At 53.7% G+C, this 25,089-nt stretch overlaps 1 protein-coding gene across 1 annotated transcript in view; it reads left to right on the plus strand.

Moving 5' to 3' along the window:
• LOC128065430 (neurabin-2) overlaps nucleotides 1–25,089 on the plus strand; it is a 36,747-nt gene that overhangs the window by 6,994 nt on the left and 4,664 nt on the right. Inside the window, exons 3-13 of the mRNA XM_052658617.1 lie at nucleotides 70–190; nucleotides 2,022–2,126; nucleotides 3,148–3,283; nucleotides 3,861–4,013; nucleotides 4,124–4,177; nucleotides 6,880–7,109; nucleotides 7,442–7,538; nucleotides 7,698–7,748; nucleotides 16,712–16,766; nucleotides 23,866–24,032; nucleotides 24,462–24,750. Coding sequence (XP_052514577.1) covers nucleotides 70–190; nucleotides 2,022–2,126; nucleotides 3,148–3,283; nucleotides 3,861–4,013; nucleotides 4,124–4,177; nucleotides 6,880–7,109; nucleotides 7,442–7,538; nucleotides 7,698–7,748; nucleotides 16,712–16,766; nucleotides 23,866–24,032; nucleotides 24,462–24,750 — 1,458 coding nt within the window. The remainder of the gene's footprint in view (nucleotides 1–69; nucleotides 191–2,021; nucleotides 2,127–3,147; nucleotides 3,284–3,860; nucleotides 4,014–4,123; nucleotides 4,178–6,879; nucleotides 7,110–7,441; nucleotides 7,539–7,697; nucleotides 7,749–16,711; nucleotides 16,767–23,865; nucleotides 24,033–24,461; nucleotides 24,751–25,089) is intronic.

The raw sequence follows: 25,089 nt of genomic DNA on the forward strand, positions 1-25,089 counted from the left end.
CTCTCTCCCCTGCAAATCCTCAACCCATCCTGCCCCCCTACTGGCTTCTCATCACCCTCTCCTTCACAGACTCCGAGGGCCTGGGCATCAGCATCATTGGCATGGGGGCCGGGGCGGACATGGGCCTTGAGAAGCTGGGCATCTTCGTCAAGACCGTGACTGAGGGCGGCGCAGCCCATCGGGACGGCAGGTACCGCCTCCCCTTCCTTTACCAGCCACCGTCTGTGGGGCAGGTCACCGGGCAGGTCATGGGCCAGTGCCTGTGTGGGGCTCAGATGTTTGCGGAGACCACTGTGCCTGTTGCTGGCCCACTCCCCAGGGAGCAGTGAGCAGCACAGACAGGGCCCTTGGCTCCGGCTCCGTGGCACTTGCATGCTGTGTAGGTGTTGTGTTTCGGGCCATGGTGAGGAGAGCGTGGGTGCGGAGGCTCTGTGCCTAGTAGAGTACACATTGAGCTGTCTTTTTCATTTAGGAAATACTGAGCCTGTGACACTGTTGCAGGGCTGGTGCCAGGCCCTGGGAGTCAGTGATGAGGGCCTTGCCCTGAAGAAGCATGTAGTGTAGTAAGGCAGATGGGCATTCAAGAGGGCACGCAGGAAATGGTGAAATGGACAAAAGTACAGGGTGGCACTAAAGCCTCAGTCAGGAGGGCTTGACCCCTTGGGGTTTCAGGGAGGTCTTCCTGGAGGAAGTGACATTGGAGTTGAGACCTAAAGCATGAGCAGGAGTGGGGTGTGCAGTGTCCCAGGCAGGGCATTGAAAGCAGGCAGGTGTGGCTGGAGCTAGAGACCACGGGATTCAGGTGTCTTATGAGGTTAGAAGAGCCCGTGGGGGTGGGCCTGGGAGGAGGCTGCTCCTTGCCTACGTGCTTATGTTTGGCCCCTGAGGCTGGAAGGTGTGAGTTCTGTGGGTCAGAGGGCTCAGGAAAGATCCCCTGGAGTTCTGGGCAACCCAGTGAGCCCTTTGGAGCCTCCCCACTGTGTGTGCATTGCTGAGGGGGAGTGGGAACGGCTGTAGGGCACCCCCAGGCTGTAAGTTAAAGGTTAGTATCAGGGTGCCTTGTGCTACCTCTAAGCCCAGACCCCTCCATGTGGCAGAGGTGACTGTTTGTTCCTGTGAGGACTGGGGTCATGCTGCTAGAGGTGGAGTTGCCTCATTCAGGAAGCTTCTGTCTGCCACAGCCCAGATGGCATGGCGGGCAGGGGTGGGAGTGAGCAGAGAAAGGAAGGTGACCACCCCTGCTCTTTTACTTACTCCCTCATTTGAACTTCCTAGAGCCTTTCCCATGGTTGCCTGTTGGCCAGTTGAAGAGTGTGTGTGCGTGTGAGGGTGTCCCCACGTGGGGTGGGTGGTGGGGGCAAACTGTTTACAGCAAATCATTTCCTCCTCTTCTGTGTGGGAGCCCTGCGAGGAGGGCTGGCACTCTGAGGGGAGATGGGAGTGGAGGATGGAGGTGGCCAAGTGTCCCGCCCATGCTTTCATCCCCCTTGCGGTCAGGCTGGGCCACTCCCATCTCTCCTTGTGGGAGTGGGGGAACAGGGCTTCCAGCGCCATAGCTGGAGTGTACTGGGGGCTGTGCACGTGTGGTGGGGGGACTAACCCTGTGGGAGTGTAGTGAACACAGGTCTCGGGCAATTGAAAGAAATCTGTGGGCTCAGGTCTGTGCAGAATGGGTGTGTAAGAGGGCTGACTGCATGTCACGTGTGTGCTAGAGGCCCTAGCTGGTGTGCGTGGCCATGATGAACTCTGTGGATGTCACGCTGGTCTGTCGAGTGATGGAGGAAGGGACTAGTGTGTGATTGTCTTGGGAAGTGTGCCTGCCTGGGTCTCACTGCCCACGGGCCTGGTTGATACCTGATCCTCCAGCCTCATGCCTCTTATGCAAGTAGACTAAGTACCGGGTTCCTGTGGGGACTGAGCTTGAGTTTCTGATGGGAAGTGGGCCGTGTCTACCCCAGCTCCACAGTTCCCCTCGGGATCCCCTAACCAATGTCACCCACCTCCCCCTTGCCTGTCCCCAGAATCCAGGTGAACGATCTTCTGGTGGAGGTGGATGGAACGAGTCTGGTGGGAGTGACCCAGAGCTTTGCAGCCTCCGTGCTCCGGAATACCAAGGGCCGCGTGCGGTGAGGCCCAGGAGGGTGGGGGCGTGGGGAGTGGGAGCAGACAGGAGGCTCAGCCCTCATCTGGCCACTTTGCCCGCCTGCCCACACCCAGTTAAGATCCTCTGTGGCCCAACTTACAGAGAAGTTTCCACTGTGGAAAGGAATTGCTGTGTGCTCGTCCGTTGCCCCATCTCCCTTCACGTCTCCTGCCCCTGACCACTGCTGGCCACCAGCACTCAGCCATCAGGCCTGTTGTCCACCATGCCTCCAAACTGGCCTCTTGCTCATCTTCTTTCCCCCGTCTGTCCTGACTCATTCATTGAAGATCCCAAGATGTGCAGGAAGGATGCCATCCAGATTGGGGTTTATCCCTCCCTCCCTCTAGCCTGGTATAGTCTGTGAGGACTCTCCTCCTTGGGTCTGCCAACTGAAGAGGTTGGGTTAGAGGCTCCCTATGTTCATCTCTGGCATAACATTCAGGGACAACTCCCTGCCCACTCCAAAAGGGGCACTGCCCCCAGGAAAGGGTGGTAGAGAGAAACAGGATGTGGGTGGCCACGGAGAGGAGGGGCTGGTGCCTGGAAGTTCCACGATTTCCTTTCCATCCTAATCTCCAGTCGCCATCATCCCGCCCCTTCCTGAAGCTCAAGGACTTGGAGAGCATATAAGACACCCCTCCACAGCTCCAGGGTCAGCTTTGCCAGTCCCCTGCCTCATTTTCTCCCATGTGGTGAGGGAAGAGCTACATTGGCACCTCTTGACCTCATGTCCCTGACAGCCTAGCCTGAAGTTTGGCTGACATCTCCCCATCCCCCGAACTGGCCAGGAGGGCTAATGAGTCTCTGCTACTCCTGGGAAGAAACCCAATAAGGGCCCCCTGTTCCCCCATTCATTATTAACACTCTGCAGCCTCTGGACTCGGCCCTCTCATTTCACCTCCCCTGGGAGGACCTGGGTATTGAGAGGGGAGTACCAACGGGGAGGATGGTGGCATTTCCAGCTAAGGACAGAGGGAAAGGAGACAGCGCTGGTGCCCCTGCAGGTTTATGATTGGCCGGGAGCGGCCCGGTGAGCAGAGTGAGGTGGCCCAGCTAATTCAGCAGACCCTGGAACAGGAGCGATGGCAGCGGGAGATGATGGAGCAGAGATACGCCCAGTACGGCGAGGATGACGAGGAGGTAGGGACTCCACTTGGCTGGGAGCGTCATCGTCCCCTGGTGGCCTGATGGAGCATTACAGCTGTCCCCTGCCTCTGCCACTTTCCCAGGCCTTGTGAAGAACCCCAGAGTGCCACTCCTGTCCTGGGGGAGCCCCTAATCTGAGAAGGAGTGCACATCCCTCCCTTAAAGAATCTCTAATCTGATGGAGGAGTCACATCCTCTGTCTTCAGAAAGCCGTCCTGGTCCTACAAAGAAAACATAGTTCCCTGTAAGAGCCGCCACCCTGAGGGGAACTAGTCTGAGGAAGGAGACAGCTCTAGACCTCAGGGGACCTGCTGCGTGAGAAGGGGAAAGCAAAGGCTGTTTCTTCAGGGGTCTTAGTCTTTTAGGGGATAACTCCTGCCTTCAGGAGACTCTCCTGAAGTCAAAACCATGCCCCTGGTGTGGGCCCCTGGCTGAGGGAGGAGGTCATGAACCACACCCCTGGTTGCTCCCAGTCTGCCGTGGACCAACCACTGCTGGTCTCAGCCCTAGTCATCAGGGCTGAGGGAGGCTGGCGTGGGCAGGGAACACAGCCTCCTGTTCCCCTTCACAGACGGGAGAGTATGCCACCGACGAGGATGAGGAGCTGAGCCCCACGTTCCCAGGGGGCGAGATGGCCATCGAGGTGTTCGAGCTGGCAGAGAATGAAGATGCCCTGTCCCCTGTGGACATGGAGCCCGAGAAGCTGGTGCACAAGTTCAAGGAGGTGCGCAGAGGGGTCCCTGGGCTGGTGGAGGGCAAGGGCAGGCTAGTATTTAGTGCTGCAGCGCTCCCTGCCCCAGCCAGAGCTGAGTGTCTGTGCCCTCGCCCCCACAGCTCCAGATTAAGCATGCTGTGACTGAGGCAGAGATCCAGCAGCTGAAGAGAAAGGTAAGAGCGGCGGGAAGTGGGGGAGGCTGAGGCCGTGGCGGGGGACAGTCTTCCACCCTCACAGCTGTACATGCCAACCCTTGTCCACCACCCACAGGCGCATGGAAGACAAGCTGCTCTGAAGTAAGGGAGGCTGGTGTTAAGAGCTCAAGCTCTAGACCATCTCTCCACCACTCACTTCCTGCTCTGGGCCTCATTCTCCATAAAATGGTTTGATGATAGTGCCAGGGCCATAGAACCATTGTGAGAAAAAAATAGAATAATACATGTAAGGTCTTTAGTACAGTGTCTGACACATAATAGTTCCTTAATAAAAAGTTGAGCTATTAGCTGTCAGCCCTCTAATAGCTGAACGTGGATGTCTTCACGTTCACACAGTCCCACACATGTCCTCTACATAAAAGCCTAGCATTTAGCCTAGCCTAAATGCAAACCACCCAGAGATCAAACACCAGCCCAGATCCCAGGTACATGGTACCCACAGACCCACCCACTGAGACACCTGGAGACACCCACTCTGCTCAGACATAACATGAGGACAGTGGACCCATCATGCTTCACAAGCAAGACTTTTGTGTCCATCTGCTTACATGTCTTTCTGCTGTGAGATATAGGACGTTTCATGGAACATGCACATTCTCAGAGAGATGCCATGTACAGATACCCGCACAAGCATACTGGGTGCCAGCACCCTTACAGGCATAGATACAGACTTCTGAAGCACAGTCTGTGCTGGGCCCCTACTGGGCCTGGGCATTAGGAGTCCCGACCCCCATGGGACTCCAGTGTGGCAGGGAGAGGCAGAGGCACACGGGTTTTGCACACATTGTGCACCCAGGCACACACAGGTGCATTCCCATATGTGGGCTTAGACCAACATGCCTGGAGACAGGAGAGTGTGAAGCTGAGCCCCAGAGGGAAGAAAGGGTTTAGGTGACTGAGGCAGAGGAAGGGCATTCCTGGCAGGGAGACAAACGTTTGAGCTTGGAGGCTGGCTTTGGAAAGAGACCTGCAGGCTATGGCAGCCATTCCAGGGCGGGGGCCATGGGGAGGTAGAACTGGATTGCCAGGATGGGCTGTAGCAGTATCCTGACTCCCCACTGAGGACTCCAGCCTGGATCCTGTGGCCATATGAGACCAGGAGGAGGAAGGTCACTACCCCCAAAGTGGGAGGCATGAGGGTGAGCAGGACTTGGAGACTGGTGAACCAGCTAGAGGCCCAAGTGGTGCCCTGGCAGGTATGGGCAGGGCTACTCAGGGCACAGGCAGAGGGTGTATAGGAAGGATGGATTCGAGTTGCATTTCGCAGGTCGAGGTGACAATTCATGTTCTTAGAGTAGGTGCAGAGCATGAAGGGAAGGAACAAGTCAAAGGTCTTTTAATTTATAAACACCTTTGGGCTTCCCTGGTGGCTCAGATGGTAAAAGAATCTGCCTGCAGTGTGGGAGACCTGGGTTCAATCCCTGGGTTGGAAAGATCCCCTGGAGAAGGGAATGGCTACCCGCTCTAGTATTCTTGCCTGAGGCTACAGGCAAGAGTAGCCTGGCAGGCTATAGTCCATGGGGTCGCAAAGAGTCAGACACAACTGAGCAGCTTTCACTTTCTTTCTAGGTGTGTGGCACCATCCAATTCATGTGATGGGCAAAAGATGCCCTGTGTGGCTTAGAGTCTGCACACCAACATTTGTACATAGAACTTGACACAGGCTTTATAGCAGAGGACAGGTCGCTGAACTCCTAGAGCTCGTGGAACCTGATGAAGCTGGAATGTGGGGGGCTGTGCTGTCAGAGAGAATCACAGGAGACTTCTGGGGAAGTGATATACTGAGCTCAGCTGAAGGCTGAGCTAGTGGGAAATGATGAGGCAGTGGGAGGGTAGATGGGAGCATTCCAGGCACAGGGAACAGTGAGGCGAAGCCCTGCAGCAAGAGGGAATATAGGTCCAAGGATGTGTAGGAAGGCCTGTGTGGCTGAGACACAGAGGGCAAGGGGTGTTTACACACCCTTGCTAGGTTGGAGGGGCAGTCAGGCGCTTGAAGCTCAGCACTGGGGTGGCAGTGAGATGATGGCATCTTTGGATGGAGGTGGGCTAGTCAGAAAAGGAGGAATAAGTTTGTGTGGGTGGGGCCAAGTTTGGGGCAGGGTGCCTCTGAGGAACCCGAAGAAAAGTTGGGCTGGAGATTTGGGGCTCAGTGCACAGAGGTGGTGAAGAAAGTGAGTACAGAGGGAACAGAGGCCCTATGACTGGGCTGTGGAGCTAGGAGGTCTGCACTGGGGTGGCACGGGCGCTAGGCGAGCAGCCAGGACTATTTAGGAAGCCGCAGAAGCCAGGGCTACAGAGAGGGAACAGAGGGCAATGGTGCCCTGTTCTCACCCATCTACCATCACACTGTGTAGCCTTTGTGAGCTTGGCAAGGCAGGAATCAGTCCCACTTTACTGATGGGAGGAGTGCAGCTTAAGATAAAAGTGGCCTTACCCCAGGTCACGGAGATTGTCAGTGATGAACGCAGGCGGCCTGCCTTCTAGGAGTGTAGCACGTGTCAGGGCTCCTGGCTGGGACAGATGGGGTCCTCCCTCTCCGGGTTTCGGTTCCCAGACTCAGCCAAGGAGAGTCAGTATTTGGGGGGTAGTGGGCTGTATATCTGCCGGAATCATCCAGAGACTGTCGTCGCCACCAACCCAGGGCTGTTCCTTCCTCTCAGCTGCAGAGCCTGGAGCAGGAGAAGGGGCGGTGGCGGGTGGAGAAGGCCCAGCTGGAGCAGAGCGTGGAGGAGAACAAGGAACGCATGGAAAAACTGGAGGGCTATTGGGGTGAGGCCCAGAGCCTGTGCCAGGCTGTGGACGAGCACCTGCGGGAGACCCAGGCCCAGTACCAGGCCTTGGAGCGCAAATACAGCAAGGCCAAGCGCCTCATCAAAGACTACCAGCAGAAGTACGTGTGGGGGCTGGGAGCCCTGGACCTCAGGAGGATGGAGAGGCCTGTGGTGCTCTTCCCTCCCCACCCCAGCCAAGTAGGGGGCCCAGGAGCACAAAAGTTGGAGGGTCCTGTTGGGGGGGTGCCTGGGTTCGTAATGACTGGGTGCCAGAGCCAACAAGCCAGGCCCCAGAGGCTTTGGGAAGGCTGGGGATCTCCAGACCTGAGAACAAGGAGTGGGCAAGAGCTGCCCAGGTGGAGCCAAGGACAGGACTGAAGACCCTGAGACTCTCTGAACAGAAGCCAGACCACACAGCCTTACCCACTGTCTATCTCCCACTGATCCCCAGGGAGATTGAGTTTCTGAAAAAGGAGACAGCACAGCGCAGGGTTCTGGAGGAGTCAGAGTTGGCGAGGAAGGAGGAGATGGACAAGCTCCTGGACAAGGTAGGCCCAGGATGCCCCAGGGGCAGGAGGGAGCAGCAGCTCACTCACCCTGTGGATCCTGGAGGGAGCTCAGGGTCATGTCCCCAGCAGGGGGCCAGGCGGGGCAGGGCCTGAGGCCAGTGCTTAGTCCTGATGCCTTCTTCCCGGTTTTTTTTTCAGATCTCAGAACTGGAAGGAAACCTGCAAACACTGAGGAATTCCAATTCTACTTAACAGGAACCATTCCTTAACGGGACAATAATTAATCCCCTCCCATTGTCCTCCCTCCCCTGTCCTCAATACTTGACCCCGCCCCCTATCAGCCTGGGGACAGGTGCCCCGACTCCCCCATGCCTCCACCCCACCTCACCCAGCTTCAGGGACCAGAGGGCCCACATCATATAGGCCCCTTAAGGTGGCCCAGGCAGACCAGGGCTGGAAGGATGGCCTCCTTGCCCATGGGGCTGGGGCACAGAGGCCGTGGAATGCCAGGGGCTGGCCTGGGTGGTGGATGAACACAAGGACCTGCAGACCAAACTGCCAGACTTCACAGCCTCCAGCCTTTGTCTCTGGACTGAAATGGGGCTGGGGGCTCTCCCAGCATCTCACCGCCTGGAGGCTGCCTCCTGATCGCGGAGCTCCTAGGTGGTCCCTGGGCCTCTTGACTTGAGATTCTGCCGTCTTGGCCCTTCCCTCCTCCCCTATCATTGTGCTGTTCTGTTGCATTCTTATCCTCCTGCTGGGAAGGGTTGTCTCCACACCTCCCATCCTTGTCCACCCTCCCAGGAGGGATAGAGTCCGCTCAGAGCCTGGAGGCTGGGCCTGACCCTGCACTGATTTCTCATGTATCCTTCATGAAAAGGGGAGAGTCCAGGACATGGTGTCCAGCTCCCCCTTCTCCTGGGGCAGCAGCCCTCAATTTCTCCTTGTGCCTCCCCTCCCCCAGGTGCCAAATAGCCATAACCTCCTCCTGGAACCGTTGTGTGGCCTCTTTGGGGTTCTGGTGTCCTGGCCAAGCCTGGCAATGCAAGGGAGGAGAAGAGGTCAGTTTAGAGGGCCTGATTTTAGGCAAGGGGAATATTTCTTACTGGAGAGCCAAGTCCCGTCCTGCCCTATGCAGGGCCACACCTGGAAGCCTTGTACTAACATCACAGAGATTCAGCCTCACCCCACCCACACCCACAGTTTTCCAGTGTTTTGACTGGAGGGCAAAATTTTACTACTATTCTTCTTTTTGGAGACCAGGGCTGCGCTGCTAGCAGCCTGCTTTCTAAGTGAAATCGACTCTTGTTTCCCCACTTTAACCCCAAATCGGGGCTTGGACCAAGGGAGGTGAGACCCCTACCTCAGGTCCCCTCCCCTTTCAGAAACCATCTCATTTTTGCCCCTTCCTCATGCCCCTGCCTCAGCCTGGGTTTTTGTTCTTTTTTTAAAAAAAACCCTGTACCATCCGTTTTGGCTTCCTCTCGTCCCCTGTAAATAGGCCATGCCATCAATCAGTATTTCAGCAATCTCTTCCTGCCCCGAGATGTGCGCCTACCCCCTGAAAGAGCTGGCTGTCTCAGTGCCTGGGCCCGTGCAATTCACCTCCTCGGCCTCAGCAGATGGAGGGGGCGGGGCCAGGGGCGGGGCTGTTGGGGGGGCTTCCGGTTTCTCCGGCCGAGGGCCACCCTAGCCCCGCCTTTTGCAGGACTGCGTCTCTGTATATAATATATATATGTATGTATTGTTCCCGGTTTTGTACGGATCATGCCCTCTGTCAGGTCACCCCCATAAAAGCAGTCCCCAGAGCTTTGCCGCCTGGTTTCTTGATTCGCGGGAGTGGGTGAGGGGCGCCAGTCTGAGTCAGGCGGTCTGCCAGTGCTACCTCTGACCCTGAGGAGCTTTATGAGAACCCTTGTTCTTGCAGACTCCGTTTGCCATCCCAGCTCCCATCCCTCTGGACTGGGATTTCTAGAGCATTCCTTAGGCTCATCGCTTTCAGCTCTTTCTTATAAGGCCTCCAATGGAATTCAGAGGATGGGTTAGACACGGTAATAGAGATACCCAGCCCCTACTCTCCCACTAGGCACCCTGTAGAAGGTACAGGAAAGATTAAATGCGGAGGTGGTAGCTGGGGATGGGAAGTGATAGAGCAGTTTTGTGCCCAGGGTCTTAGAAAATCCCTCTGGGGTTGGCCAGAGAGAAGTAGTCCTAGCCCTCTATCCTGCCAGCAGCTCTGGTTGCTAACTCACCAGTTCTAATACCAATGGGTCTGGGAGTCCAGATGCCAGGGTTCCAAAGACAAGCCCCAAAGAGAGATGAGAGCAGGGGGCCCACCCCCAACACCAGCCTTCCCTTGCTTTGGGAAGCTGTGTGCTATATGTGAAAGAAACTGAACCACAAGGCACTTGTCTTCAGTTGCCTGGCCCCAAAAAAGATTCTCACAGACCTCTCTGCCCTAAAGAATGGAAGTCCCCAAATTAGGGCCCTTCAGGATCACCTTGGTGGGTTCCTGATAAACCTGAGATGAGTGACCTCAACCAGAACTCCCAGTTGCAGTCAGTTCCTGTGCTGGCCACTCCCTTCTGGATGGCTCGTCACCCAAGTCTCCATGTCAAGCCAAATTCTGGCTTCTGATAGCTTCCCTTCAAAAGTCCTAGTTACCTCGGGGCCATATAGAACCAGTCCAGTTCTGCCACTCAAGAATCACCTGGCAACCTGGAGGTGGTGGTCATGCATTTTCATGAGAGCCATCTTCTCTTACAAGTGGATCTTCCTTGGAACACTTCAGGGAAGACAGTTTCAGGTGGCTGAAACCCAGGATCAGAAACCACCAAACCACAAGGTCACTGGTCATATCTCCTGACTTACAGGTAACTTAGGCCCTGCTCAGGCAACCTAGCCAAGTTCCTAGAAGTGAAGTGGCTGGACCTCCCTGGGTATTGAGGCAGACATGGGAGTTGTGATGAAGGCTTCTGTTGATCTGATCTGATCAGAGTTGAGCATCCAGGGTGGAGTCCTATGCCTGTCTGTCCTGTGTATTAGGTGAGGGGCTTGCACGCTGTACGTTCCAAAAGGTGGAACCCTTTCAGAAAGTAGCCCCCCAAATCTTAAGTATAGTGTGTGGCTGGGGATGGTGGGTATAGCTTTGCAAGGTTTTTCAGGCCTGAGATATGACTCACCTGTGAGACACATCAAGGGCAAGCCACATGGGCAAACCTATGTGAGGCATTACTCCAGTCCAGCCCTGCCCCCTTCCCAGTTCCTAGGAGCTTGAGCAGGTTTGTGACAGCCCAACACTTGCCACAAAGGAGGGAAATCAGATGAGGGGGATTTCATCTGGGGGTCCTATGGCCTATAGGAACAGGGGGTCTTATGACCTATAGGCACCCTCCCACAGAACCTGCCCCAGCCCCGACTTTACATACCCATCATCTCCCCATTCCCTATGAGGGTTATATAATCAATCCCCGACTCCAGCCTACCACCCAGATCTCACCAAATGCCTGCAAACCATGTTCTCTTTAAAGACCCCAGACAGCCCCAGTAGGACCTCCCCAGACCTCCACAATCTAGCCAGCAACTCACAGCTGCCAGCAGATTCTGAAGACAGAGATACCCAAACTCCCATAGATCTCCTTGGATCTTACCCCTTAAAATTTATCATCCTCACCTATGGTCCCAAGACCATCTGGGCTCAACACGCCACCTCCCACAGCTTCTCAGAGACCTGGGACTGCAGCGACTCCGGCAGACCATCAGGCAACTCTACCCCTCCCGAATGAGGGATAGAGGTATGCAACCTCTCCCCTGAGCTCTGGACCCACTTGTCCAACCTTACCACCTGCTCTTGAACAAACAAAGGGGGCAATAGAAACACCCACCTCATGGGTTTATCATGAGGGTGACATTGAGAAAAGTGCTTAGTACAGTGCTTAGAGCATGCGTGCACATGCACACGCGCGTGCGCGCACACGCGCACACACACACACACACCCCACCAAGCCGTCTCAGTACAGTAGCTAGCTGATTTTTGTCTCCCCTGGCTGGCCTACCATCACCTCCAGCTCACCAGGTCCAAGTCTGATCTCATCCACCCCCATCCCCCTCTCCATCCAGGGCCTCAAGCCAAGACCTGCAATCTTCTAGACCCTCTTTCCTCCCTCAGTGGCCAGCCAGTCCCCAAACCCTGTCGGTTTCTTCAGTTCTATATTCTTAATAGTTCTCATCGTCATCTTTGATCTTCGTGCCCACCACCATCAACTCAACAGCCTCATGAGGCGTGCCACAGCCTTCAGGCTGCCTTCTCCAAAGGAACCAAGGTGTTCTTCCTAAAATGCAGATCGGAGCCCCTCACTCCTCTTACTTTTCCCACTATGGCTGGTAGGAAAACGTGCAATCTCCCCACCCCATGCGTCCTTCTTCTTCCCTTTTCCTCCCTCCCCGGCTAGCCACTAGCGCTTCTACCCTAGCCTGGCCTGCAGAAGTAGCCAATGAGGCCCCTCTTCAGTAGTCCTTCCTCCAAACACAGCCCTTGCCCCACCTCCTCAGCCACCCACAGACAAGGAGGGGCTCCCTGGGTGGGCTCTCCCCACGCTGAAGTGTCCTCTGTGAACCCAGGCTCACGGGCCGCTCTCCTGAGGGCCTCTCTGCTCGTCTGTCCCCTTGACAATGCTGTGAGCCACGACGGCCAGGACCAGGTCGATTCTGTTCCTCACGGTCCCCTCCCGCTTCAGCGCTCCCAGTTGCTCTGTGGTTGTCTATTGAATGAGTCAGGAGCCCTCACAGGCCTTGCAGAGGAGTCAGAAGCCCCTTGCGTCCTAAGATGGGGCCGCCTCTCTGGGCGCTCACACCCGCCCGACTCCCACTGGCCGCGGAGTATCGGCAATTAGAATCCCGACACCCGGGCGCCTCCTCCTTCCCCGTGCTCCCGCTGCCTCCGCCCCTCCCTTCCACTCTCCCTCCCTCCACCCGTTCTTTGTCTCCCGCCTCGCCGCCACGCGCCCTCCGCGTTGCCTCTTCCCTGGGGACCCCCGCGGATCCCCGCAGAAGCGACGCTTCGAGTATCTGCCTGCGGGGCGGGGACCCCCGCATCCAGCCGGGCCTGGCAGGGCGGGAGGTGGTTCCTCTCCTCTCTCTCTCCCTCCCCCTCCTCCTCCTCTCTCTCTCTCTCTCAGACACACACACACATACACACACACACACACACGCGCGCGCGCGCGCGCGCGCGCACACACACACACACACGCACGCACACACGCACAGAGCATCCTCCCAGTCAGATCTCCTGGTCCTGCCCCGCCCGCCTCGCCTCCTGCTTCCTGCAAACCTTCTCTCTCCGAAATATCCACCCCGCCACGTTTCCTCCGGTTCCAGGACCCCTCTCGCTGACCCCTACCCCTATTCTTGGGATGGAGCGGATGGAGCCAGCCCGGAGTCCCCCGCGGCCGGGGTGACAGCCCCCCAATCCCCCTGCCCCTCTCCCACCTGGTCCCCGCCCCAAGCACCATGGGCCTGAGGGGGTTCCGAGGCGCCAGACGCTGAAGATGACAGATGCTGGAGGTAAGGGATTGGGACCCCAAGATCCCTAACGTGGACGTGGACGCGGGGTCACTCGGGCTCATGGTGGGAACCCTAGTGGGGTTGGATGGGGCCAAGAGACAAGGACCTTTCTTCCCTCGTCCCTAGGGGGGGCTGCACTGAGGTAGGGTGCTGGGCTGCCAGGGGAGGGGGTGGAGATAGGATCTGTGTCCCTAATCCTCTCCCTCAGCCCGCTGCCTGGAGAAATTAATTTAAAAAAACAAACTGGTGTTGGGGGAGGGGTGAAGCTTAACTCCTTCTTGCCTGGTGAGGAGTTGAGACTGATGGATTGAACAGAAGTAGCCACTTGGGTCTGATTGGGGCATAAGGTCCCTGGGGTGCAGAAGATGCCCCTTGTTCTCCACCCCACCCCATCTCCAGCAGTGCTTGTGAGGGGACAGATGAACTCTTGCCAGATGCCCCCGGCCTGGGCCTTGTGGGAGGGGGCCACCACTTTCTCTAGCTCTACACTGCCACCGGAGCCCTAGCCTCCTCTCCCAAACACCCCTCTTCAGGCTTTTCCAGTTGCACTTCTCTCTTGGGTTCCTTCTCCTCTTCCAGAGCCCCTTTCCTTCTTCCTGCTCCACTGGGGGCTGCCCCTCTCCTGGCAGCTTTCTCCACCCCTCCCCAGGGCCTCACTCAGGGCTGCTGGAGCCCGGTCTCTCCTGCTTCCCCTGCCCCTGCTGCTGCTGCTGCTCTCTGGCTCATTTCTTTCTTGCTCTTTCTCCTTCCTCTCTGCAGCTCTATGGACTAACACTCCACCAACCTGTCCGTCTCTGTCCTACACTCTATTCCCTCTTCAGGACTTGTGCACACGTTGTTTCTCTTTCTCCTTCCCCTGCGTCCCAGGGAACTTGGAGTTCACCTGCCTCCCTTTCTCCTAGGGAAGGGACAAATGCTACTGGTGCTCTTCCTCTGGGAATCGGGAAATTTGGGAAGGAAGGAGTGGCCTGCAAGAGTTAGAGCCCACAGTGTGTCTGTCCAGAGAACAAGTTCATCTCCACCTTGTAGTGCTTACCTGGTTTGAATGTAAGTGAGTATGGTGTGTGTGTGTGTGTGTGTGTGTGTGTGTGTGTGTGCGTAGGAGTGTAGAGTTGTAGGAGTATAAATGGGGGGTTCTCTAATTTTGCAAGGTTCAGTTTTGAAAGGTGGTGTAGGAGGGGCCTGGAGACATCCTGATGTCATGCTTGCCAGAGTTCCCCATGGGACAGTGCAAGGAAGGTCTCCCATACACACCTCAGGGAGTTATTTGTTAAAGAAAGCAGTTTGTGTTGAATCAGAATGTACTGGGCACTGGTGTGAGCTGGAAGCCCCAGTTCACCCCAGAGGGTATCCAAAAGAGGGTGGCATCCACAAGAGGGTCTCGTTCCTAGACTGGGATCTTGAATAAAGAGCACTTGGGCTTTGTGTCGGCTTCCTAGGTGACAGTAGTGGTAAAGAACCTGCCTGCCAATGCAGGAGACATAAGAGACGTGGGTTTGACCCCTGGATCGGGCAGATCCTCTGGAGGAGGGCAAGGCAACCCACTCCAGTATTCTTGCCGGGGGAATCCCATGGACAGAGGAGCCTGGCAGGCTACAGTCCGTAGGGTCACACAGAGTCAGACATGACTGAAGTGACTGAGCATACACACGCGGGCTTTCCGTTCTCAAGTTGTCTAAGAGGAGCAGCACCGCTGCCTCAGGGAGCCTCCATTCTGATGGGAGAGGCAGTTCTTCTCTTGGGAGAGTCCCTGCTGGTGGGAATACTGGCCCCTCTCTCAGGAGCTCCTGTCTGATGTGGGGGAGATGTGACCTAGTTAGGGAATCAATGAAGTATGAAAAATTACTCATCTCCTAGTGGCAGGGAAGGGTGGATTTAGAAATTATATAAACGAATGAGGGGAGTAATGGCTATCTAGGACAGCTTTCTGGTGGAGGTGGCAGCTGGGTCCTGTTCAGATGAGATTTTGCAACGGAATGAGGGAGTCTGGTTCATTCTTTGGTGCAGCCTCTTTTCCCATCTGCCTTCAGGACAGGAAGAGGAAGTCTAGAACTTCTTTGTTACTAGCACCCGGAGTTCAAAAATGGAAGAGAGTTCTTGGAGGCTCCATATCCCTGGCCCCTTCTTACACCTCATTTCCTCCTTGTAGCCCCAAGTGTCCATGGAGCCTGGGGTGGACGTACCGAGTCTTAGTGAGTATGGATCAGTTCCCCTACTCTATCCATCCTGTGCCTTCTCCCAGCAGTGTTCTTTCCTTATGAGTAGGTTTCAAAGCTGCAGATCACCACCCAGGATAGAGCTGAGGGGATCAAGGTTGCATTCAGCCTCTTACCTCTTGCATCTCAGTTTTCCCATCTGTAAAGTAGGGATGCTAAGAATCCCAAGCCTAAGCAGCATGCAATGAGATGATATCTATGTGATAACAGAAGAGGAGAGTTGGAAAACAACCCAGCAGGCATGTGTTCTAGCTTTCCTAAATGTGTCAAATGTCTGGTCTAATCCAGTGCTCTCTCCTTCTCGTGGGGACCTGAGAGTTAGAAATAACTGAGATCATGTCCCAGCCATGTAGTGTGGTCCTGACCCTGAGCTTCTTCCTTCTCCCCTCATCTGCTATCCACCCACCTCTCTAACACTCAGGCCTTGGTTTAGGGATGCTGAATCCTACATCTGCTAGGAAGCCTGCCCCAACTGTTTCAGCTACATATATCCTGCTTCCCCACCTGCCCTTCCTTTCCTACCTCCTATAAACAAAACAAAACCCCTATCCATCCAACTTCTTGCCAGAACATGCATGATGCGTCACAGATATTTGGCTATCCACTGTTCTGCTGTGGGTACTCTTTATACCCTTCTGCGTCTGTGAGTCTGTCTAGAACTGTGAGAACTGTGAGTTTGTTAAGAACAGAGGCCCTGCTGATGATGCCAGCTTCCTGAACAGCTCATGTTCAGAAAGACAGGTGGTGACTGCACCAGTGATGACAGTGGAGGGAGGCAGGACTGGGTGATGGGTGGGAAAATGGCTGAGTGGATGGTACAAGTTGATGGATGTAAAAATGGGTAGATGGTTGAATAGGGTGGATGGTGGATGACTGACTGAATGAATGGGTGAATAGGCAAGTAGATGCACAGATAAGTAGGGAGGTAGGTGATGAGTAGATGGAAGAACCTGGGTTCTGGTTCTGATTTTGCCATAACTTATTATGTGATCTTAGGTCAATCATTCTCCCATCTGTTTCTTTATTTGTAAAATGAGAGGATTGGATTTAATAGTCTTCAAGATTTCTCCCAGATTTGATGTTGGACAGTTTATGATAATTAAATGTTTTAAGAAAATGCTAATGATGGAAAGGCTCAGGACGCTGAAGGGGAGATGTTCAGTGACCTGTGCGGAGGCAAATCAGCTCGGACTGGGGCCACGGGAGAGCCTGTTGTCTGCACCTTGGACTTGCTTCTGTCTCCTGCCCAAGCCCACCATCTGGGGTATGGTTCAGATGGTTTCTCTTCAAGGGGCTGGAGGAAGAGTTGTAAGGGAAGGTGAGGGGCTAGAAGGCCAGGAACAGGTGGCGATTGGCAGCTCCCTTACCTCTGCCAACCGTGGTCTATTTCCTTCTTATCCATGGTTCTTTTTCCTCTCTCTCTTGTCCTCCCAGCTCTCTCGAGTCATGGCTTCTTCAAAGCTCCGAGAACCTGTGGACGAGGTTTTTGGTGAGTACTCTTTGACTCTATCTCTAGCCAAGGCTAAGAGGTTTTGAGGGAGGGGCAGTCCCGGGGACTTCAGTGTGTGTGTATTTTGGCCTTAACATCTGAGTCTTTGTCACCACTATCTGAGTAGATATCCAGTTACAACAACAGTGATGATAATAAGGGTCCCCGTTTATTAAGTGCTTGTCTCACGCCAGGTACCAGGCTAGCACGGCCGTGTCACATGCCCTGTATCCCACCTGTTGTTGCTGTTATTCAGTCACTACCTCCTGTCCAACACTTTGTAACCCCATGAACTGCAGTTCACCAGGCTTTCCTGCCCTTTACTGTCTCTCGGAGTTTGTTCAGATTCATGTCCATTAAGTTGGTGATACAATCTAACCATGTCATCCTCTGCCACCTGCTTCTCATTTTGCCTTCAATCTTTCCCAGCATCAGGGTCTTTTCCAATGAGTCAGCTCGTCACATCAGGTGTCCAAAGTATTGGAGCTTCAGCTTCAGCATCAGTCCTTCAAATAAATATTCAGGGTTGACTTCCTTTAGGATTGATTAGTTTGATCTCCTTGCAGTCCAAGGGACTCTCAAAAGTCTTCTCCAGTATCACAATTCAAAAGCATCAATTCTTTGGCACTCAGCCTTCTTTATGGTCCAGCTCTCACATCTGTACATGACTACTGGATAAACCATAGCTTTGAGTATACAGATCTTTGTGGGCAAAGTGATATCTCTGCTTTTTAACATGCTGTCTAGTTTTGTCAAAGCTTTCCTTCCAGGAAGCAAATATCTTTTAATTTCATGGCTGCAGTCATTGTCTGCAATGATTTTGGAGCCCAAGAAAATAAAATCTGTCACTGTTTCCACTTTTTCCCCTTTTATTTGCCATGAAGTAATGGGACCAGATGCCATGATCTTAGTTTTCTGAATGTTGAGTTTCAAGCCAGCTTTTTCACTCTCCTCTTTCACCCTCACCAAAAGACTCTTTAGTTCCTCTTGACTTTCTGCCATCAGAGTGGTATCATCTGCATATCTGAGGTTGTTGATATGTCTCTCCACAGTCTTGACTCCAGCTTGTGATTCATCCAGCCTGAATTTCACATGATGTACTCTGCACAGAAGTTAAATAAGCAAGGTGATAATATACAGCTTTGTCGTACTCCTTTTCTAATTTTGAACCAGTCGGTTGTTCCATGTCTGGTTCTAACTATTGCTTCTTGACTCACATACAGGTTTCTCAGGAGGCAAGTGAGGTGGTCTGATATTCCCATCTCTTTAAGAATTTTTCAGTTTGCTGTGATCCACACAGTCAAAGGCTTTAGTGTAGTCAGTGAAGCCGAAGTAGATGTTTTTCTGGAATTCCCTTGCTTTCTCCATGATCCAAAGAAAATTGGTAATTTGATCTCTGGTTCCTCTGCCTTTTCTAAACCCAGCTTCTACATCTGGAAGTTCTTGGTTCATGTAATACTGAAGGATTTTGAGTATAACCTTGCTAGCATGTGAATTGAGCAGAATTTTACAATGTTTAGTTTGAACATTCTTTGACATTGTGCTTCTTTGGGATTAGAATGAACACTGACTTTTTCCAGACCTGTGACCACTGCTGAGTTTTTCAAATTTGCTCACATATTGAGTGTAGCACTTTAACAGCATCATCTTTAGGATTTTAAACAGCGCAGCTGGAATTCCATCACCTTCACTAGCTTTGTTCATACTAATGCTTCCTAAGGCCCATTTGACTTCGCACTCCAGGTTGTCTGGCTCTTTGTGAGTGACCACACCATTGTGGTTCTCTAGGTCATTAAGACCTTTTTCTGTGTAGTTCTTCAGTGTGTTCTTGCCACCTCTTCTTAATCTCTTCTGCTTCTGTTAGGTCCATACCATTTCAGGACCATGTTTTGTCAGAACTCTTCACAATGACCTGTCCATCTTGGGTAGCCTTCATGGCATGGCTCATAGCATCACTGAGTTACACAAGCCCGTTTGTCATGACAAGGCTGTGATCCATGAAGGGGGTGTATTACTTTAACCCCACAATAATCCTAAGAAGTGTACCCATATAGCAGACATTAAGCCTAGGGCCCAGAGTGCTGTAGTGACTGGCTTTAAAGATCACACGGCAGTTTAGTGGCAGAGCTGGGACAAGAACTCCAGACTGCCCAACTCCCTGCTGGCAGTCACTGTGCCGTACACCAGGATCCGCCAGCAGAGGCAACACAGGTTACCGCCGAGTCCCATAAATAAGGGACCTCATCTACAAGATGTGCAGGAAAATAAAAAATGCATAACACACTTAGCATCTACACCCCCAGGGGACCCAGGATCGACCCGCTCTGTTCTGAGATGCGTGGACTCCCACACACACACCTTATCATTTGCCTCCTGCTGTCTTTATTGTGTGGATTAGAGAAAGACCACTGAGGGGACTGAGTTCCCAGCATGCACCGGGGTGGAAAGGCCGTTTCCCAGCTGGATTCAGTGGAGGAGTCAGTGAGCAAAAGAAGGTGGAGGAACACGGCGGGAGAGGTGGAAGCAGAAAGCTGTCATGTACACAGCCATCAGGGCTCTCAAGCTGGGAAAGGCTCCTAGGTGTGGAATGCCATAGGGCCTCCAGCGTCTCCTCCCCAGCCTCTCCTCATTTCTACCTGCCTTGCGCTTCCTTTTCCTCCAGCCCTGCTCAACTGACTCTCCCCTGGGGCTGCCGCAGATCCTGGAGGTGCCTGGAACTGCTGCCTCCTGGCTTCTGAGGAACTGCTTCCCGCCCCGGCCTCCCTGGGGCCTGTGCAGGAAAGCTTTGCCTTGGGGACTCCCCTAGCCTCAAACAGTCTCTGGGCCTCAGACTCTGAATCTGTCCATCCTCACCCAGGTCCAGCCTGACTCCCGGCCTGGCAGAGGTGAACTCCCCCTTCCTTAGGCTTTTCAGCCACCAACCCCAGCCCAACCCTTCCTGTTTTCCTTCTCCCCAACCTGCAGAGGTAGCTGCCAGCCTGGCCAGCTTCCTGAAGAGAAAGGTGATGAAATATTCATGACTTCCCACAGCCCAGGGCTGGCTAACTCCCAGGGGGAGAGGGAGAGGGAGAGAGAGATGGAAGGAGGGATGGAAGGAGATGAGAGAAGCCTGGTAGAGCAAGGCACCAGGAGAGAAGCTGGCCCCACCTTGCCTCGGAAATCCCCAAGCCCCTGAGGAGGGAGTCCCTTTGCTCCCTAGACCCTCCACAGTAAGATGACCATGGTTTGACGTGGCCCGGATTCAGGTGCAGAGGGCCATTCTCCTTGGCCCAGGGCAGCTGGACACCAGCTAAGGCTGGACTGGTTGAGGATGCTCATCACCCGCCTACCAGCAGTCCTGCCTACTGTCCTTCGCTCCCTCTGCATTCTGGGCCGAACTTTGCTCTCTGAGGAGAGTAAGTGCCTGTAAACTAAGGGACTGAATTCACAAGTCTCTCCATCTCTGCCTCAGAGGAGGTGGGAAGGGCTTGGTAACTACTCGCTGAGCCTCTGGAGCCAGACTGCCTATAACCCTGGCTTGCTCTTCACCAGCCCTATCAGTTCAGTTCAGTCACTCAGTCTTGTCTAACTTTTCGTGACCCCATGGACTGCAGCACGCCAGGCCTCCCTGTCCATCACCAACTCCCGGAACTTGCTCAAACTCATGTCCATTGAGTCAGTGATGCCATCCAACCATCTCATCCTCTGTCGTCCCCTTTTCCTCCTTCCTTCAATCTTTCCCTGCATCAGGATCTTTTCAAATGAGTCAGTTCTTCCCATCAGGTGGCCAAATAATGGAGCTTCAGCTTCAGCATCAGTCCTTCCAATGAATATTCAGGATTGATTTCCTTTAGGATTGACTGGTTGGATCTCCTTGCAGTCCAAGGGACTCTCAAGAGTCTTCTCCAATACCACAGTTCAAAAGCATCAATTCTTCTGCACTCAGCTTTCTTTATGGTACAACTCTAACATCCATACATGACTACTGGAAAAATCATAGCTTTGACTAGATGGACCTTTGTCAGCAAAGTAATATCTCTCCTTTTTAATATGCTGTCTAGGTTTGCCATAGTTTTTCCAGCCCTATACCCTCAGGCAAATTAAGGCTGCCCTGAGAATTCCTGGCGTCTCCTTGGGTTGTGGGGAGGTTTAAATGAGCTAGTAGTTATAAAACACTTAGGACACTTGTACACACACACACACTGTCACACACACAATGTTCTATGCCTGTTAGTGCAATGAACATAATAGAAAAACATCTGCCTTCATGGAGCTGACATTTTGATAGGTGGAGAGAGACAATAAACTAAATAACATATATGATACGCCGGAGAATGATAAATGATATAGGAAAAAATTTAGCTGTGGGTTTTAGGGATATTCTAAATTGAGCGGTCTCTCAGTGAGAGAAAGCATTTAAGCAGAGACCTGAAGGAGCTGAAAGAAGGAACTGTGCAGAAATCTATGGCAAGAGCCTTGCAGGAAAGGGAAGGGGAAGTGCAAAGGCCCTGAGGTGTAGGATAGCTTGTATAAGGAAGAGCCAGGGTGGCTGGAGCAGAGGGATGAAGAGGGAGAGCGTTTCTGAGCAGCCTGAGTCTAAAGGCCATGCTGAGAACTCAGCTTCTTCCTGTGCGAGATGGAAGTCAGTGGAGGTTCTGAGTGGAGGGAGGAGTAACACGAGCGGACATGCTTTATCAGGATCACTTTGGCTGCTGGGTTGGAAATAGACTGTAAATGGGAAAGGGAGGCAGCGGGAAGACTAGCTGGGAGGATCTGTAACAATGAGTCAAGAGGTGATGGTGACCTGGACCAGGGATCTGTATGTTCTACTCCTTTCCTCTCCCTTCCTCTTTCTCCCCACATGTAGGCACGTATGTAAGTGTGTGTATACAAAGACACATATACATAATATTTTATTGTGGGAAATCAAAAGTAGAGACCAGCACAAAGTACCCCATGATACACTTATGTACTTATCACTCAGCCTCAAGTATCATCAACTCATGGACAGTCTTGTTTCAGCTACATCCCCTTCCTCTCCCCTCCTAATTTCCTGGATTATTTTGAACCTTATCCAAAACATCATGTCATTTCACCAAAAATATCTCAGCATGTTTAGATATATTTCCAAAGTAGAGCTAACAGGAATTGTGGTTGGATCAGTTTGTAGGGTAGGAGGGAGAGGGAGGAATCAAGGGTGACTCCACGGTTTGGCCTTAGTAGCTGGAAGAATGGAGCTGTCATTCACTGAGATGGGTAGACTGGGCAGCTTGTGGGGTAAGGACGTCAGGAGTCCAATTGTAACGTACATTGAAGATGTCCATTGGACATCCAAGTGAAGGTGTCAAGTAGGGAGCTGGACCCATGAATTACCAACTGGGTCTAGGTCTGAGAGGGCTTCCCTTGTGGCTCAGCTAGTAAAGAATTAGCCTGCAGTGTGAGAGACCTGGGTTCAATCCCTGGGTTGGGAAGATACCCTGGAGAAGGGAAAGGCTACCCACTCCAGTATTCTGGCCTAGAGAATTCCATGGACTGTATAGTCCAGGGGGTCACAGAGAGTCAGGAATGACTGAGTGACTTTCACTCACTTTACTAGGTCTGAGAGGGTGACTGGGTAGACAGTGGGGTCTTTCACAGAGCCAGGGACGGAGGCAAGGCGGTGCGTTCGTTTGGTGGACTGAGTTTGAGGTGTCTGGGTGCTTTAGATGTGGCAGGTGTTGAGGTGCTCAGACTTGGAATTCAGGGGAGGAATCAGAGCTGGAAATAGATATAGGTGGTAGTTCAGCCACAGGGGTGATTTAAGGTGTATCTACAGACAAGAGAAAGAGGAGCAGGCAAAGCAGGGCAGGCAGGAGCGATGGGTTGGGGTCCCTGAGATCACGGAGGGTGGAGTGGTGAAGAAAGGTCTTAAGCCATGATGATATGGGAAGAACTCTTTCTGCCTGGAGAATCTCAGGGACACTGCAGAAAGAAGTCTGTATTTTAGGGTGGAACAAATGGAAAGTGAAACTCGGAGCTGTAGGGTTTGTGCATAATCTGTTGGGTTTGCCTACTCTTCCACGTTGTCCTCATCCAGGACCTAGCCCTGGGCCATGTACCCCAGGACGGGAGAGAGAGGCTTCAGGGGTCTGTGGGCTCTCCTCTTTGCCACTGGCTTCTAGGGCTCCCTCTAGTTAACTGTGAGTCATCTAGCTGCTCAACAGTACTGTCTCTGAGTGTGATCCTGGGCATGGCACAGAAAGCCAGCATCCCCAGCAGGGCCAGTCTCTGGAGCAAGACTGTGTGAGCATGCTCAGTCATGTCCAACTCTTTGTGATCCCATGGACTGTAGCCCACCAGGCTCTTCTGTCCATGGAATTTTCCAGGCAAGAATACTGTAGTGGGTTGCCAGCCCTTCCTCCAGAGGATCTTCCCAACCCAGGGACTGAAACTGTGTCTTTTGTGTCTCCTACATTGGCAGGTGAATTCTTAATCACTGCACCACCTGGAGCCAGAGCTAGATTAGCCAGGCTCAAATCCCAGACTGTTTGCTAGGGGGTGGGCCTCAGGCATGAGACTTGACCTCTCCGATCCTCTGTTTGCTTAGCTGTGAAATGGGAATACAAGCTATCCCTAGCCTGTGGGTTGTTCTGAGTAGACAAGGTGATGAATGTACATGCTGACACGTAGTTGGCACTTCTTCAGTGCCAGCCATTACATCTGTGGTCTCTCCAGCCTCATCTTCCAGTGTCTCCCTCCACAAACCTGCCCTCTCATTGCTCTGGAGGCATCCTGCCCCCAGCTTCCCTTCCTCTCAGTGTAGCATATGCCAGTGTTGCCAGCCTCCTCTCTTGTAAACTCCCAGACAGACCTGAAGACCCAGCTTTGGTGTTTCCTCCTCCAAACAGGACAGTCCTGTCCTCTGTGCCTGTGACACACACACACTGGATTTACAAGCTGACATCTCCAGCTCCCTGGGAGACTGTGAGAGACCTGGTTTTCCATCTCACTGGACTACCAGCGCCCAACACTTGAGACATTGTTGAATGTCTGGGTGTGCGTGCAGGTGGCCACTTGAGGCGGGCCTCTGGGTGTGCTGTCCTTGTGTATCTGGTCTCTGTCCCTCTTCCCTCGTTTGCAGACCTGGACTTGGCAGTGCCAGAAACCGTCAGACTGGACAGCAGTTTACACAAGGCCCGGGCCCAACTACTGGCCAAGGGCCGAAGACACCGGCCCTCTCGCTCCAGACTTCGGGACAGTGCCAGCTCTGCAGAGGATGGTGAAGGCTCTGATGGGCCTGGAGGCAAGGTTGGGGCAATCCCCTCAATCACCATACCCTACCCACCCTTCTTGCCCCTGGATAATCCCTCCAAACCACTCTTCCAGGGAAACCACACCCCTAGACTTCTCAGATAACAAGGCTGACAAATATTAGCTGCAGTTCAATTCTGGCTCATTTCATCCTTTCAAGGAAGGTATTACCCCATTTTCCAGACGAGGAAACTGAAGCTCTAAGAGTTTAACTAACAAAGTCACACAGTTAGTAAGTGATGGAGGCCGGATGCAGCCCTTGCCTCTGTGACCGGAAGATCCATCTCTCACTGTTCGCTGCCCAGCCACCCCTCGGCCCAAGGCACGAGGAAGCCCTCCCTCCAGGCCGAGGAGGCCCTAGGAGCCCGGGCTCCCCTCCGGGAAGAGGGGAAGAGGGTAGGCGGTGAGCAGCTGCCCCTCCTCCAGGGAGCCGACGGCTGCGGGAGCCCCTTGCACCGGCTGCGATCGCCTCTGCACTCAGGCCCGGGGTCCCCAGCGGGGGGCTCCTTCTGCCTGGAGCCCCCGGGATTGCGGCGCAGCCTGGACGAGGACGAGCCGCCGCCCTCACCGCTCGCACGCTACCGGCCCCTGCACAACGCCGCCTCGCACGAGGGTCTGGCCGCCGCCTCGGGCTCGCCGCCCCGCTCCGCTGCCTCGTCCGATAGCTCGCCCAGCTTTGTGCGCCGACACCCTCGTGCCGAGCTGCACAGCGAAGGTGAGCAGCGGCCGGCGCGGCGCCCCCTGCCGGCAAGCACTGCTTTGGGCTCCGAAGCAATTGGCCTCGGGTTTGGCACAGGGTGGCTCAGGGGAGGTGGGGAATAAAGACCATGGTTCATTCATTTATTTCCAGAGAGCCTTAATGTGTGCCAGACATTGTCTGGGCCCTGGGACACACAAAAGAGCAAGCAGATGCTGTCCTCGTCCTCGCGAGGCTCATAAGTTCTAGGGGAAACAGTCAAAGAATTCCTTATAGTTTGAGGGGAAGCAATCTCTTAATTAAATGTATAGGTAGGTACAAGGTGTCAGTTCAGTCAGTCAGTTCAGTCGCTCAGTC

Source organism: Budorcas taxicolor, chromosome 19 (genome assembly GCF_023091745.1).
Source record: "Budorcas taxicolor isolate Tak-1 chromosome 19, Takin1.1, whole genome shotgun sequence".
NCBI classification, from domain to species: Eukaryota; Metazoa; Chordata; class Mammalia; order Artiodactyla; family Bovidae; genus Budorcas; species Budorcas taxicolor.